This window comes from Atta colombica, unplaced genomic scaffold (genome assembly GCF_001594045.1).
Source record: "Atta colombica isolate Treedump-2 unplaced genomic scaffold, Acol1.0 scaffold150, whole genome shotgun sequence".
In the NCBI taxonomy this organism is placed as follows: Eukaryota; Metazoa; Arthropoda; class Insecta; order Hymenoptera; family Formicidae; genus Atta; species Atta colombica.
Genome location: NW_017259240.1, coordinates 19904 through 38431, shown reverse-complemented (window position 1 = coordinate 38431; position 18528 = coordinate 19904). Strand labels below are relative to the sequence as shown.

The window sequence follows — 18528 nt, the reverse complement described above, 5'->3', positions numbered from 1 at the left end:
TATATATATATATATGTGTGTACGTATATTATAATAAAAATTATTCACACACCTTAGTGGCATAAAACATATGAAAGGTAAATCACTTCTTTTGCTACTACCAACGTAAATCAACAAAAATAGCTGAGTAATTATAAAAATTATTGCTATCAAGAATAGAAAAGTTTTTACAGATGTAATTTTTTTAAAGTTCATAAAATAAGAAATTTTTATGCATGCAATCCAAAGAAGTTATAAAGTTAAAAAGTTATAAAAGAGCAAAGTTAAATGCTTTTAATATCCATGGAAATATGCAAGTTAATAAAAATGTTATTTTAAGGATGTAAATCAGATTCGGCTAAATTCGCTAAAAACAATCATTTCATTTGATAGACTGAAATATCTTATTAATAAAATAATTAGACGTTGGCTCGTTGACTTTAAAAAAAATTGGAAAATGAATTTTATTTCGCACGCGGAAAATTACCTTTAAATCGTCCACCGGGAATGACAAAAGTGTTATTTACGTAGATCAAACTGTGCCGCTGCGGATTGATCACTAAATCATTAGTTATCTTTCTTGCCAGAGTCTTCCAAATGTAGTTCAAACGTTTTGCCCATTTGCGATACTGAAGATTCTTGATGGACTTTAAAATACCAGGATTTTCCTTCCAATCCGGCAATGTCGAATTATCCAGTTCTTCCCGCATAGCAAAGTTTTCCGCGACGAACGTAGCTACCTCGGTGCGATTAGGAGAGTTGCTGGTAGCCTTCATGAAAATGTTGAAGCTAACACAAATCGAATTAAATTAGCATTGATGCACTTACAGTGCATCTAGTATATTCTTTCTCTTTCTCTGGATTTATGAGGATTTTAAAAGTTTCTGTATTGTAATAAAATCCTTTTATATAAAACTCATTTTATAAATTTAAATTAAATTTTAATAATTCTATAAAGTGTAACAATTCTGTTTATAATTTCGTATGCCATATATTTTAGGTTATTGTATAATATTATATGACATTAAAATTTTGGCCAAAGCATTTTAACAAATTGATGTAAACTAAACTTCTATATCTAACGAAAAAGAAAACAATAATACAATAATATAATAATACAATAAAAATAATAAAAGGCTTTAAATAACAAAAATTAAAAATATATAAAATACAGAGCCAATCATACAACTTGTTGCGTGAAATAAATTATATTCTCTCAATTGTTCACATAGAGTTATCGTTCAAACTTCATATCTTATAAATTAGAAATCTTGACATGGTAACGTGATCTTCTTCAGAAAAGGCCTCTAAATTACATAATAAGACTCTACCTTTTCAAAGTAAGACGCTTTTGGTTAAGTTATTCCCAGAGTAATGAAAGCTGTTCACATGATAGTTGGAGAAGTATAAAGAAATCTAAATCTAACGAATAAAAATTTAAGAACAAATTTTTTTTCTAAGAGGTAGCAGAATCAATTCTTATTCTGGTAAAAACTTACCGATCGTGGACAAATTGCAATTAATCAAACATAACAGACGCGTTAATGAATTAATCAGTAAACCAGTAAATCAATCATTGTAATAATAAAAAGTAATAATAAATATAAAAAATGATGAAAAATTTTAATGATAAAAAATGATAATAAATTATTATGTCTCTAGCCAGAGAATAAAAAATTAAATATAAAGACTTAAATAAAATATAATAAATTAAACTAAATATAAAGTAAACGACAATGGACAAACACTGACTGAATAGACAATGATAGTACAAGGTCAAATACTGTTGATTATCGGTATATACGCTTTATAAAGACCTTCTGTATCTAGATTGAGACTGTTAATTTGTTTTTCAATATTAAGCATGTCAGAGATTAAATGTTTACTAAAAAGGTTCTTCATCTAAGATCTTAATCCCAATTATGATTATATTGCATTATATGATCAGTTATAGAAGGAGCAAAGGTGTTCCAATGTATTAGGTGTAGTAAAAAGAAATCCATTATTTTTGCATGAAATTTAATGGAAAAATAATGGATTTGTTTTTACTATACCTAATATATAGTATTAATATTTTGAAATTCTTATCTTTAATTGTCTGCTCGTCTGTCCGACATAGGAGCATCACATCTTTATACGTGATTTTGTACACTACATTGCCTTTTCAGAAATGTAGAAGAGGGTCTCTGATGTGAACTTTAATAATAATGTATACACACACACACACACACACACACACACACGCACGCACGCACGCACGCACGCACGCACGCACGCACGCACGCACGCACGCACGCACACGCGCGTGTATACGCTACAGAAACAAATCCGATAATCCCAAATAAGATTCCCCTCCACATAATTCTAGTACTTAACTCATTGTCCACGTTGTTATCGAAATCAGAATAAAGTCGTAAGAGAATGTAATTCTAAAAAATTTGAAGAATTTTTATAACTCGAATCAACTCTGAAAGTCGACATCATAAAAAAAAAACCATAAATATCTCTGAACAATGATTTAACGTGAAGCTCATTGCATGAGTCAATAGATATTAACGAAAAATGTCCATTAAGAAATCTGATCATTGCGTTCATGAATCGACCACGTGCAAAAATGAAGTTCCTATCTTACAATGTTTATGTAAAGCTTAAAAATCATATATCAAGAATAAAATGTCATGATAAAAAGAATTTTACCAAGAATTGTTTTTAAATATTATTTTTGAAATTTCTGTGTAAATAATACAAATTTATTGTTAAATTAATTGATAATTCAATTTAGTCGGCAGAACAACTTATGACAAAATTTCGAACGATATAATTTGTTGGCCTTGATTCATAGTGAAAGATTAATTTTTATCTCTTGTTTATCTGATTATTTTATTTATGTGTTAACAAGATATTACTTTAGCACATTATTAATTAGGATTGGATTAAAAAAAACTTTCAATCGACAATAAAGTGTAAAGATTATTATGCAACGATATCTGTTTTCGATATATATCATTCAATTAAAATTAAAGTATCGCTATAATCTTATATCTATATAAACGATCACTATTTTATATACGATTTTAGGAAATAAATCTACGGGTATTTACTTTTATCTGCCGTTTACACAATTAAGATCTTCATCATAGGGATTATGTTTCTTGTTAAGTTTAAAACGATACTCTCGTATTCTTTTAATCGAAATAACATGAAGATCGAGCGTCAAGTAAGCATAAAATTACAGATCAAAGACACATCGAAATTATAATATGTAGGTATGCTTTTCTATTTCAAAATGAAATTCTTCCATTCCGCTACATAATTGATTATTTCGCAATTAATTTTAACAGAAAAAAATATATTACTATTAGGAGCGACGGGGGGGGAATGGGGAGGGGGTGAGAAAGAGAGAAAGGAAAAAGGGGAAGGAAAAAAGAGAAGGAGAGGAAGAAAATAACTTTTTTATATCTAAAATACAAATGTGTGAGTGAAGTAGCCCTCTATTGTTTTAATACGTTTATAACAAATAAAATCTTTCATTTATAAAAATTATATTAATTATTATTAGTAGTATTACATTAAGATTTTCGATTTTTATTCTCGATATTTTCTTCTTTAACCAGATTATGTTGCCTTTGTTTTACTGCTTGCTTCTTATAAATTATTTTTAAATTATAAACAAATGTATTATTTGATATTTTTGATATTATTCCAACCATTTTTGACGTTTTAGGAATAAATTAATGAAAGGAAAAAGGGAGAATTATTTAAAAATTTATTTATTTAAATTATGGAACTCCTCTCTCTTTATTGAAAAAATATATTGAAATATATTAAAATGTAGGACCATCTAAGAATACGCACTTTTTTCTTCATGCTATATACTTGTATAAGAATCCGAATAAGAATTTGAATGAATTTGAATAAAATGCTGCTTAAATTATTCCTTAGACAATAATTTGAACTAAAATTTTATCAGATATAATACACTCATTTTTACAAGAGATTAATTTTACTAATTGTAAGAAGATAAAAATACGTACTGTTGAATAATTATGTCAAGAAATACGTACAATATTATAAAAAAAAGTGTCACTTATTGAAAAACAATGTTGATTAAGATAAAGAAAGGACATTTATTTTTGATTAAATACATTTTTACAAATATCTAAAGAATTTTTTATATGCAGATGTCACATAAGTAAGTTTTTGTTTAATGGTCGATCTCAGCGCAATCAATATGAGATTGCAGTTTTGACACTAATTTTTACCGAATTTAGAATTAAAATACAAAGCATTACAAAATATATAAATTGTATCATACTGCTATCATTGTTTTTAACGGGCTGAATGAAATTTGCAAAAAACTTTTAAGCCATGTATCACTTTTTATTTTTATTCTTTTGTAATATAACCATAAAGACTATTACAAACATTAAATAATATATCACTAAGCACGAAGCAAAGACACATATGCACACGATATAAATATAAAAATCAATTAATTTATTCATGACAAATACAATAAGAAAATGATTAAAATTACATGAGTTAATGTATATCTCCCTTGTTATGCGTTGCAATAATCACAACTATCTTTTATACACAGATGGCTAACCATTTTTAATCAAAAAGGCACATTCTGTAAGTTTCAGCTGTTACTATCTAAATTGCGTCATAAAGCTCAATATGAACTTTTAAGTAGTGCGTTCTCGAGCAATCTTAAGGTCTGTTTTCTATAGCTAAACTAGTACACTTTTAGAATTTAAAGTGAGATAGATATATGTTTGATATTTGTCGAAAGCGAGAAAGGGAATTCTAGAGCAGTCTAGTGCAGGAACAGAAAACAGACCATTAGCCTCTCGGATAATAAAATGCCCGCATAGTGATATCATGATGCACGCACGCCGCGAATTATTCGCACGTCGTGGACGTGATGGGGGCATACGTGCGAGCGCAATGAATCACATTATGCAATCACGCCGTGCATATCATGCCGTGCGCACATCATGCTATTATCATACTGCTCGCACAACGTGATGGGGGCATGCGTGCGAGCGCAATGAATCGCATTTATGCAACATCAAGTGTCATCACATGTACGCACGCATTTCTCTCATATTCCACTGTGATTAATCAATTTCTTACGACTTATGGCAGTCCTATTTGTAGAACAGGCTGGATCCGAAGACTTTTTCTAAGGGGGGCATGATCCAAAATATAGTAATAGTAATAATAATATAGTATAATAATAACATAAAATGTTCTTTCTTGCCCTTCCCCCCTCTATGATGTAAACGCTAATTAATATAGCCGCTAAAAGATGCTATCGCTGCTATGAATGCCGCACGCATGCGAATACTAAAGATTCATATGCGTGCGCGTCACTCGTGCGAATCATGTGAGTCAGAGAGACGTCCTCATATGAGGACGCATATGTCCAGAGTGACAGCTATGTGTGTTGAATAAGTATCCTTAGAGACGCTTTTGCGACAGAGAAAGCCGCATTTTGATTGGTCCAGCATGTTTTAACAATTCCCGCCTATATTTGAATATGTACATTGAATATGTTACTTTTAAATTTCAACAGTAAAATTGAAATGGATTATTTTAAAGGCATTAACAAATAGATTTCTTACATATCGAAATAACGCATGCGAAAAAAGAATTTGCTGTTGCAGGCATCCAATTTTTCACATCATTTCCCCAACATCTTTCGCTAACATTTTTCGCCCATAATGCACAACGTTCGCAATTTCGAGGAAATGCTTTTAGTATTTAGCCTTTGGCTACTGAATTATTACAAAATGGTGCTGCACACCCAATCATTTTTAATAATTTTCTTTAATAACTTTTAATACAAAAATATAGAAAATACAATACGCGTGTTTTGTCAGTTGCTGTCAGCGCAAGTAGATTAGAAACGCGTTAAGATTAGACAGAGGTACTAATATATTTCTCTCTCTCTGTTATCGATTTTGTTAAAATTATGACCCTGCATACAAAAGTCGGTTTAAATCGTCTCGTGTCGCGATTCTGATTAGAGGGTCTCTACCCAACATGCGTAGCTGTCATTCTCGCACAGTCGGCCATCTTTCCCTCCCCCCCCTCCACCGCTATTAGCATAGGGAAGGCTCACTCCAGTCTCCAGTATGTATAGAGCTCACTGCCGTGGACGCAATATAGACAGGCAGATTCTCGCTTCATGTAGAAAGTCGAAAACCCACGTGGAAAATTTATTTCATTAGTAACTTTTTAACAAGTAGCAAGAGAGCGCCGCGAAAAATCAATAATTTTGATTTTCTTAAAGGTCAATATCAAGGTTACTTGGAAGTTATTTGGGGCGAGCTGTGTAAAAATAAATATTTACCTTATTTTTATACAGTTATCCGCAAAAGGAAATAGACTGAGTGCATTGAGAAAGACATACGGAACGACAGAAATAATCTTCTTTTATCATTTTTTTAAATGAGAAGAAGAAATATTAAGTTTCATACGTTTAAATTTTTTTGTTTTTATCGAGACATCAACTTACTTTTCGACGGTCACATTTGGATCGTGTAACTGATAAAGATCCACAAAGGTTTTGCTGTCATTAAAAATTCCAGCGAGCTGCACCGTACGTAATAGAGGTCCTTCACAGTAAACTTGGCTGAAAATCAATACAGAAATGTAACGATAATTGTAATTATCAAACATTGATTAAATAAAAATTCAATGTTTTTACGCGGCGATGTTTCCAATACGTAATGTAGTACGTATTATTATTTGACTAACGTTAAATTAACAGATTTTTTTCGAACTTATTATTCGACTATGTCAATGTAGTTGCCAATAGTAACAAATCAAAACAGTCATTGTTATTAAAAAGTCTATAGAGTAATTCTCTTGGAGGCGAATTAATCATTACATTTCATACATACATAGACAATTTATTTCACAACATAAATAATTACGAGACAAATAGATATTTAGGATGAAGAATATATAATAAATAAATTATAAAATTTCATAAAAACACCGCGCACAATACAGAACCTATCTCATATTATATGCTTTGTTGAGAACATTCATATGAATTGTATTGTGCTTTATATTTGCGATCATATGCTTAAACAAATGCATATATGATAAGTTCATCGTGATAAGTTCTAGCATGGTATACGAAAATTCAACTTATGAAAGGAAACATGATATAACATAAAAAAAAATTTCCTACACTTCTGGGATTTAAAACTATTTTTATTGGTATTTCTTCACATTGGGAAACATCTCTTCGATGACCTTGATCTTGATATATGTTGTCAAGGTCATGACTTTAAGTGACCTTCAGAAACCTTCAAAAGTTTTAGGTCACTATTTGTTCAAATAATTATTAACAAAAACAGGATACAAAAGATTCATAGCATGTATAATAAAGGTTCGAAAAATCATTGTGTATATTCAAGATTAAATTAAAATCGCTATATCTTCAATCATTAATTAATCATAGATACAGTTAATTCTATCTAATACAAATATTTCTATTTGACTTATTTTTCGATTTTTGATTTATTTTTTAAAGGTAGCAATTTAATGTAATAACAATTAAATGTTTAAATTTTCTAACAATAAGTAAAATTATTAATTTTAATTTTTTTAATCAGTTTGAGGATTTTTTCGATCCTTAGCTGTTAATTCCTTTCCTCCGAATTGTCATACAATTAATCCCAAATAAGTTACAACAAGAAAAGAATTATGTTTGGACTGAACAGTACTGAGGCATAATTAGGATTGTAGCATCAAAAAGAGATTAAAAAATTCCATATGCACAACTTTGTAAAATGAATCGAATGCTTTAGCTATTCAAATTTCGCTATTATGACCATGTATTGTACTATAAATTTCATTCTTTCAGAATGAAAGTCACTTTAAGGAATAAAGTCTCATTTCAAAAAACGAATTGATATTTTATTCTTTTAGTGAATCCAAAAGAACGAAATCTTACTTTAAAAAAGAATAAAAAATCTGTCATTCTTGTTCAAGAATAAAAAGTTTTCACTTTTCAAAAAGAGTGAAAGTTTTTATTCTTTTTAAGACTGGCTCAAAAAGATTTAGAGAGCAACGATTACAACGTTCATATAACTTTTGAAAATTTTTTTATAAGTTTCTTTTAAAATTTTTTTATAAGTTTCTTTTAAAATTCTCTTTAATTTTCACGTTTCACGTTTCGTGTCCTTTGAATTGTCGTAGCGTTCTCCCTTTATGTCCCTTGAGTTGAAGAAAAAACAGAAAAAAGTCACACAGAGCTAAATCAGGTGAATATAAAGAATAGTGAAGCATAAGAATTTGTTTTATGCTAAAAATTGGGTCACAATTCCAGCCATGTGAGCGGGCGCGTTGTCGTGCAGCAAAAAATCTCTTTCTTTCCATTGGTCTCATCGAATTCGTTGAATCCTTTTGCAAAGATGATCCAGTACATTCAGATAGAAATGGGAGTTCATAGCGGTGCAAGAACAAATTCCTTGTTATGTTTTGAGAAATCAAAAATGCAATGAATATGATCTTCGTTTTTTATTTTATCATTCAAACTTTTATCGGCCTTGGTTTATTCGGATTTAAATAATTTTTATGGCCTCGAACATTCGTAACTGTTTTTCCAATTTTATTTTTCAAATTTAAAAAGTTAATATTATCGTCAATTATACGATTTAGTCAAAAAAATAAAAGAAAGTGTTCATATTACATGTAAATGAAAGAAAATTTAAAAAAAAAGTCTAAAACTTCTACATATATCTAATGAAAATTTATATTGTTGTTAATTGATAAGCATCAATAAACTATATGTAAAAAATTTCATGTAATTGAAAGAAAGTAAAACAAATGACTTTCACTCACGATTTTATCGATTGTTTTACTTTTTAAATACGAACGATGTCTGATTACTAGCAGATAAGCGGTTATCACAGTACTCTAATTTTTCAAATTGATAATGCTTTTATTCGACGTGAAGTCATAAATGCGAGTGTAAATGCTACATGTTTCTTAAGATAAAGCAAATGTAAACGTTTGTTTGTTGTGTTATCTTTGAAGTAGTTAAACGTCAAAATAATATTAAATTTTTCAGTTTTAAAATAAGAATTTAATTTAAATACTACATTTGAAAGGCTTTAATTACTTAGTTTATTTGTACTTATTCATTAATGTTTCTGTCTTAGAATTAGAATATTTAGAAAATTATGTTCATCAAATAGAATGCTGTTTTACCTATGGCTATAGCTTCTTGAAAAGGCAAATAGTAGTATAGAACAAGAGAAATTAATATATATAATATTATAGAATACAATAATATTAAACGATCAAATTTCTTAAAAGTTGAAAGCGATGCAAATCCATTTTCCTCATCTGTTACAATGTAATTAAAAATGCTGCTGTTATAAAATTTGTATAACATAAAAAATACATTTGGACTTCTTTTATTTATCATATATTGTAGTGAATACAATGAATGAATGAATTAATTTTATATTATTGTCCCAATGCATGTTTTATATTGACAATTAATTTTACATTATCTTATAGCCAAGCAAGAGACTAATCAATTAATGGAACTTGTAACTTCTCTCTCTCTCTCTTAATTAGTCTTCCTGGTTTCTACTTCAGGAAACTTCAACTAAACCAGCTTAATTCCATAATTAAGAAACGATGATCCTTAACAAAGTATGTAAATATTCCCTTATCTGCTTGACCAAACTATAAATAATTATGAATAGTAACAAAAGCAGTTTTATGTTATGTCGAAACTCGCAGATGATACGAAAGTACATATCAGGGAATTATACAAACATTCATCAAGAAGTTATCTTTTGTAGCGATAAGTATTCTGACGAGGAGTATAATTGTGTCCTCGAAACAATGGCGAAAGTTTCATTCTACTACGAATGACCTGACTGCCGAATGAGGGATTGATAAATGGTCCAAGTGACTGCAAAAGCTTCAATGGTACCAAGATTATTTTGTATGAACTCGTGCCAAATCCACATTTACTTTGCCGTTTAAAAATATATATCTCATAAATGCGATTTTGCTAAAATATCTGGAATTAGATATAGATGTGAAAATAATTATGTTTGACCATAAAAATAATTATGTAGAACGCTCAAGCTTATTACTAGAATGTTAACATTACGGCATTATGTTTGAGCATTCTATACATAATAATTTTGATAGTGTAAGTAAAATTATTTCCAGATCTGATTTATCCAAGTTTTACATATTTTAGCAAGTATTTTTTTCTGTTCTAAATAACTTTGAAACAATTTTGAGCGTGTTTCTTTGTGTGATTATAAAAGTCTGCCGAAGAAGAGAAAATTCTTGATTATTCGGACAAGATTATTTTTGGTAACATCAACGTTCACATGCTAAATTTGTACATCTATTTTCTATCAAAATATTTTTAAAAACTTTCTGATAAAAGAGAGAGAGAGAGAGAGAGAGAGAGAGAGAGAGAAAAGAAATATTATAAAATAAACATGAAACTTTACAAGACAGGAAATGGTAAAACTTCCTTTGGACAAATTTCTAAGAAACAGGAAAAAGGGGGAAAAAGCGTTGAAAGTGTAATGTTCTACATATGAAAAATCAATATGTCCGTATGGAAGTAATCGATTGAACAAACGATCGATAAAGCAAATAGTGAAATTTTAGTCAAATTTACACTAGGGGAATGTATTATAAATTTTAATAAATATTTATTTAAATAGAATTAGTTGAATATTTACTAAATGTAATCATATATAATATTTATTTGTACGAAAATCATTAATTTCATTTAATTAACACTTCTTTCATATTTATTTATTAAATCAAAGTATCCAAAAAACATATCAAGTCAAGAGAAAGTCAAAATGACTTATTTGATGTTACAAATGATTTTTGGTTACATAATTTGACTGTTCATTGATTTTCAGGATCAAAATAATTTGATTTTTTATCGACTTTTATGTGTTCCTTAAGTAAATATTATAGGTGTACAACTTTGCTTCCGCCGTTTTCCTATAGATGGCTTTAGCGGTAAGTGGTGGTCGAAATAAATAGATCATAGACATCGTACAATAAACTTGGGCATCTGTCAACCCCATAGAAACATTAGTCGATTTGTGTCTGTATCATAAAGTTATTCTCGATTGAAAATGTCAGTTTACGAGCCAAATTCTCGTCATTTGCGGGAGGTTTTAATTTTTTGCTTCAATATGAAGCAAATCTGCGGCTGAGGCTCATCGAATGCTCTCAAATACTTATGATGAGGCCGCTATTAGTCAAAGAACAAGTCGTGAGTGGTTTCAATGCTTCAAGAACGGTGACGTCCAGGGTCATGCTGTGTATTTCGTGGGACCAGCTCGGCGTAGTGTATTATGAACTGTTAAAACCGACTGAAACAATCACAAGCGATCGGTATCGAACGCAACTGATGCATTTGAGCCGAGCATTGAAAGACAAACGGCCGCAACAACGAGAGACACGATAAAGTGATTTTGCAGCATGACAATGCTCGACCCCATGTTGCGAAAGTGGTCAAGACATATCTGGAAACATTGAAATGGGAAGTCCTACCCGCCGTATTCTCCAGACGTTGCTCCCTCTGACTATCACTTGTTTCGATCAATGGCACACGGCCTGGCTGACCAGCACTTCCGGTCTTATGAAGAAGTAAAAAATTGGATCGATTCGTGGATAGCCTCAAAAGATGACCAGTTTTTTCGACGCGGGATTCGTATGCTACCCGAAAGATGGGAAAAAGTAGTGGCCAGCGATGGACAATACTTTGAATCATGAACCAGTATAACCAGTTTTTTACAATAAAGCCTCGAATTTCGAAAAAAAAACGGCGGAAGCAAAGTTGTACACCTAATAAATAAATTAAATACTTTCCGAGAATAAATATTTATTAACTCTTAATTTTTAGTTAGTTGCGTGAAAATACGTCATTAAAACATAAAATGACTTATGGATTTGCGGTGATGGTTAATTTAAGTATTAATAACACACGATAATATTCCAATCCTTTACTTGAGATTACATACGATATGTTTCAATTCTTTTCTTTAAGCAAGTTTTAAAGTTACTTTAAAAAAAAAGTTTAAAGTGTCCATATTTCATATTTCTTAGGTTTCCTCTGTACTAAGTTTTAAGAGTATTTTTTCTAAGTTTTCTAAAATTTCCCTAACGGAAACGAGATAATAATTTTCTAAAAATGCTGAATATTACTGGTCTACTGCCAAATACAAACGCGCGACAGGATAGGACCGTTCATCATTGATACTGGACATGCAAAACGTTGTTTATTACAAACGGCCTGGGCTACGCACGAACAATGAAAGAAAATATCTTCTCACGCTAAACGGTCGTATTGCACTGCGTGCTTGTATTTAGTGGTAGACCGGACGGATATTTATTGGGAAATTTTTAGAAATTAGTATCTTGTTAACTATTATGAAAATTACAAAATGGTAAAGAACTTTTTGATTTAATTTAATACGCTCTACCTCCTCACGAGAAATGACATCATAGGTATACCTGGGATACCCTATATGGGAGATAATAAATATTTGTTTAAATAAATAACCGATGAAATCATTTGCTTACAGAAAATAATTATTTATTCGATTTAAAACTTAAAACGAATAAATTAAGTATAATTTTTTTAATTAAACAAATATTTATTTACTGTAAGTAAATGGTCCCATTAGTATTATCTAAATAAATATTTATTCAAATTTCATAAATTTTTTTTTCAGTATACTATAGAAGTCTGTGAGGGACTGCGCAGAATAAAAGGAACAGAGAATAAGAAGAATTTCAATTATACTGTAGAATACTGTACAATACAGTTTCTGATAGATTGAAATTCTTATTTTCTATTTCCTGTTTCCTATTTCTTTGATTATGCGCAGCTCTTGATTTTTACTCACCTGTCACAAAGATCCGCCGGTCCAGGGTAGGTGGTGCAGTCGACGTGTGCGATCGAGGCCGCATTGTTCAGGCCGTTTACAAGGAAGATTATTAGAACCGCGACGATCATGTTCCGTTGTAAGTATTCAGTCCAACACGCAGGTTTAATACTCGTCGATCACGGCAAGGCGAATGGGATCCGTTGATTTCGTAAAAGTGCGCGCGTGATCGACGTCAGTGAAAAATCAAATAAGTTCCTGCCTCCGTATCTCGGACGATATAACCGAGCGCGTACTTGCTGATCGGTTATATCTGCGTCGCACGAGCGTGAGTTTGCCGATAAAGCCTGTTCGGCGAAGGCAAGTGGGCGACTTCTCCCCGGCTGGCCGTTGATTACGTGCACGGTGCGCACTATGCAAATTTCGGGAAGAAAAGTACGCGCCACCGTGCCATTTATCCAACGCAGAAGATAAGCGCCGAATTGAGGCCAATAGCGGGAAATGATATGGCTCGAGGAAAAAAAGCTACACAATCGCCATTAAGGCAATATCATAGATTATTTAAAGGTATCATATTGTAATGATATGGATAAGATTCAAGATGTTGTGTAGTTCTTTCTGATACAAGTTCCTTTCACAAGTCTAATTTTGTGAACAGAATGGATTGAATATGGGACAGTACATATTTTGGCTTATTATTAATAATCGAAATATTCCGATATACGTATATAATGGAATATTTTAATTATTAAAGATAAAAGAACGTGAGATGCGTATACCCAATTACGCTTATCCTTAAGAATGAAAAAAAATTCCAAAATGTTATTTTAACTAGTGTTAAAAATAAGTTTTATATTAAATGGAATCATTTTAAACAATTGTGAGGTAAAGAATTTTGTATTTATGTTGAAAAATACAAAAACTCCGTTTAACATTTTTTGAATTTATTGAATTTTCGACATATACGAGTTTTAATTTAATATGATCATGTTATTTGAATATTTTGCATTAATCCAACACTAGAATCGCAGCTGTGCGATATTTGACCAATTTGATAATTCCTTCTTTGCCAGTTAATTTTGCATATCGGCCTTTAGATTTTTGTGATTTTTCATAAATAATCAGTTAATTACAAATAATTTTACTTTTATGATGACAAAGCTCCTTTGTAAAAATTCAGAGTTACCTTGAACCATGATTGAGTTAATTTAGACCCGTGATCTAATGTTAAAGTAATGTTTCTTATTGTCATAAAAAATAACACATTCTATGGATAAATAAACAAATAACATAAAAACGTATTTTTTTAAAGCACAAGTTCTAAGATGAATGAAACGTTAATTTAATGTTAATTGTATTAAAAAACGGTCAAAGACAAACGAATAAATTAGATTGTTATAAGTTATTGTTACAACAAAATTATTGTTATAAGTATATTAATAGAACTTAATGTTTAATATGCATTAAAATCATTACGCTGGCCTTACAATGCGTTATAGTGATAGGTCTCTCTTTTTCTAATCACCACTACAATTTTAAATTTATATATTAATTTTGTATCTAATATCTTTGCGATTGAAGAAGAAACTTTGTAAAGTTGAAACTTGATTTTGCTCGATTTTAATTTATAATATCCAAATTTATTCGCTTGTCTTTTAATATAGTTTTTTAACACAGTTGATATTGTGTTTTAATAACGAACAGGTTATTATTGTTTACCTTAATTTAATATATTAGAAATGTTAAGTTTATTGAAGAAATAGCTTTTATAATTTGCTTCCAAATTGGGTCACTATTACATTTTTTTGTAATTTAATTATTTTATAACATTTATGTTACTTTCAAATATATTTATTTTGTATGTTAATACAAAAATTTTGATGAGCCATGTATCAGGTTTGGAGACAAATATGTTAAATTAACATAAATTTTTCAATTGTGTAAGAATAGCTCGAATGAGTTTATAGTCATTTACATATATAAAGAATGTCCCGTAAATAATTTTTGCCAAGCACTTTTGTGTAGATAGAGCGGACTAAACTGAGTCGAGAAATCGACTTTATCATTTTACAATTTTTGCAATGATTAACAAGATATTAGTTACTAAAAATCGCTGAATATTGGTTTTCAATAATTTTTATTAACGTTCAAGCAAGATGATTTTATTGGACTGGATACTATATAGCTATAAGGAAAAATTATATTTCTAATCATTCTTATCTGAAGATATGATAAGAAAAGTTTAACTTAAAATATTAAAAAAATCATATATATATATATACATATTTACTAGATATGATATAAAAACAGTTTATAACTCAACAATCCATTTTTACAAAAATGATATTTTTATTAAGTATAAAAATATATTGTTAACTTAAAAACTGTTTTTATATCATATCTTAGGACAGAATAAATGATTTTAAACTTAGTTAAGACATTTTTATATATGTATTCCTATTTGGATTCAGGAATGTTCGTACATATTTCGTTCGCCCATTCCATGCAACTGCAGCACTAAATCCAATCTTCCTTGTTGTCTTTAAGACAAATTGCACATGCTATTTTTTTTTTGTATTTTGAACAGATCGATGTTGGCAATTAATTCTTTTTATTTTAGATATATCACAAGAGTCTTCTTTTATTGAATTAATTGTGGACAATAATGAAATCTTTATTTCTATTTCAATTTTCTTGGTACTGAATTTTACAACACTGCAACAAAGCTAGTAAGTATGTAAGTGTGCTAACGAGTCACGATCGTACGAGCCGTGCGTTGCGGTCATTCAGCCGATATGACGTTGCGTGAATAATTGTTGCGTGAACAATTTTGAACCATGTTTTTTTACCTTCAATCGATTTAAAAAAATATATATATTGTATTAAAATGAACAATCTGGAGATGTTTTCGTAAAAAATGTAAAAGTGGTATAATCTTAAAAATATTGGCAAAAAAATTCTTAGAAAATTCGAAAAATTTTTAATCATAAAAATTACAAAAAATTTTCTTAAATTTACCTAAACGATGTTTACAAAATGTATTTTTTTCATTAAAATTTTCGGTCCAGTCGTTTTCGAGAAAAACTACATTTGTGTTATTTTGATTTCCTTCTTTCTAACTTCCCAAAAAATGCATCTTCAAGATTAATGTTTGGAAAAGTTTTATATCCCAAGCGTGTCAACTAACGATACTAATTTGAGCTCGATTGGTGCAGATTTCATATGCTTATTCTCTCTTTCCGTTATGACCTTTCAATAAATTTTATATTTATTAAATTTAGAATTTACTCACAAAAGTTGAATGAATGATGTATTAGCCTAAAGTGCTACGCTACAATGCGCTATAGATTTTCTAATTCCAAACTTTGATATTATAGTATTCCAAAAAAAATCGTACAGGATAAAATAAAATTAATTTTAAAGATAAAAGCTAGTACTTTAAGATATTGTATGCAAAATTGGCAAGAAAAAATTTCGTTGTTAGCAATAAATCAATGAACGTGACTAAAATTGCTATTTTTGAGCTCTTTAAACCAATTTATCTCGATAATCTGATCTGACAGACTATAGTAATTCTGTTGTTAAGATGACGGTCAACAGATTTCAGATCGTTATTCGTTAAAAAGTTATTATCAAAGGAGTTCGAAACATAATATCTCTTTTCTAATACTATATAAAACAGAAATTGTTTGCTTTAAAATATATTTTACGACTTTCCATGAGAAGCGAGATCCACTTCACCTGCTCCCTGCCAAGGGGCGTCCGACTTTCCACAAATAAAACGACTTTCAGCCCACCACCTCCCCCCTCCCTTTTCTGCCAAGAAGCGTACGACTTGGCGGGTAGAGGAGAGGAGGGCAAACTTTTTTTGTTAATAACTTTTAATCGGATTTTATATACTGAAATTTTCTCCAATGATTTTTTTAGATTTATAAAAAGTTTTTCATTTTCTCTAACTCTTAATTGCCGCATGATAAAAGTAAATAATATTTCTTGTTATTAATTACGTTTTATAAAAAAAGTTATCATAATCATCTTTTAAACACGTGGGACATTTATCACTCAAACGCGGAGAAACAAAGCGCAAATACAGCCTAATTAACAGCTGATAAACCAAAACTTTATAAATTTCATACCACCGATAATGATGTCAAGCAGTTATATGAGATAACCTGTTTGTGAAAATGCGAAATTTGATGATTCAACGCGTACTTTATCTTCACGGGTTCCTACGCACGGCTAATACATCCACACTTCGTATACATATCGCATATCCTGTAACATTGCATACATATCACCACGTACTCATTCGTGAGTGACGCGTTGCGATACAGATAATATTTATAAATCCTCGCTGCAAACATTATTCTGTAAACATTTTTTAAAATTTATAGTATATATTATTTATAGTGCCCAGTGTAAAAAATATAAATTTGGTAACAGTTGTAGTTGACAGCAAGCGCATACATACGTGTATGTATTTCATTCTTACTGTAGAAATTATGTTCCAGTTATCATAGAAATTTTGATTTAAATATTATACATAACATTAGAATATTAAAATCGTAGATCCAATAGCCGCCAATAAAAATATTAAAAGAGTATGCACAGAATGTGTCTTAAGTACGCTGAAAGATTTTAAGGGATGATTCCTCACATAAATTCGAGATGAAAACTTTACACGTGCGAAACGGCTTACGAATAGTTTCAAAGAAACATGGTATTAAACATGATGAAAAACAATTTTGTTTTTTTCCAAAAATTTTGAAAATCATTCGGCTTATTTTGATGAAATTTTGAAGGCCTTCATCATCAAGCCTTATCTTTTGAAATTATACATTGTTTTTCAATCAGAAGCGGATCCATGGAGCAGGTACGTTTTTCTATGAAAAGAAATTGATACGCTATTAATTTTTTTTACGTTTGAAATTTTACAATAAATGGGAGAAATTAGTAGAAAAAAGAGCGATTTTTCATAAAAGTAAGATCTATCCGCATGAAGTCATACCCATTGACAGGGAAAGAGATGGGATGAAATTAATTTTGTGTAGAAAGTTGTGCACTCTCAGGGGGGAGATGGATTTCGCTTTGCGTGAAAAATCATTAAGTTACATGAGTAAGAAATGCAAGTATAAAAACTGATACATTTTTTAAACTTTTTTTATGAATAACTTTTTAATGAACAAGAAGCGACTGCAAAAACGTGTTGAAGATTACTCAGAATCGTAACTTTACAATTTATTTACATGCCAAAATCGATGGTTGCTTCCCTTTTCTATATTTTTACCCAAATTTATAAAAATTGTTTGCTTGCCGTAAAAAGAAATGTAAATAAAATTTTTTGAAAGAATAAGATTATAATTAAACACACATATAATAACAATAAGATTTTAATTAAACACACATTACATCCAAATATTGTCCAAAATGTGTTCGTTAAATTTTCAAATTTAATAGAAGTGATAGATAGACTTATTGTGTGATGTTATTTTCTATGTATCAACTTTGTGTATGTACAACTTTATTTCATTGATTTAATATGAATTATTTTGGATTAAAGAGAATCTTAACCACAGGTCGAAACGTTTAATTGTTTAATAGTTTATACAATGAATCTTTTTTCGAAATA

The 18528-nt window shown here is 29.9% G+C and overlaps 1 protein-coding gene across 1 annotated transcript in view; it reads right to left on the bottom strand.

The window, feature by feature from the left end:
* LOC108685346 (trehalase-like) overlaps window positions 1-13242 on the bottom strand; it is a 24027-nt gene extending 10785 nt beyond the window's left edge. The window contains exons 1-3 of the mRNA XM_018190091.1: window positions 12921-13242; window positions 6506-6622; window positions 467-768 (exon numbers count right to left, since the gene is read on the bottom strand). Coding sequence (XP_018045580.1) covers window positions 467-768; window positions 6506-6622; window positions 12921-13030 — 529 coding nt within the window. The 5' untranslated portion in view covers window positions 13031-13242. The remainder of the gene's footprint in view (window positions 1-466; window positions 769-6505; window positions 6623-12920) is intronic.
* Between the last annotated feature and the right edge of the window lie 5286 nt (window positions 13243-18528).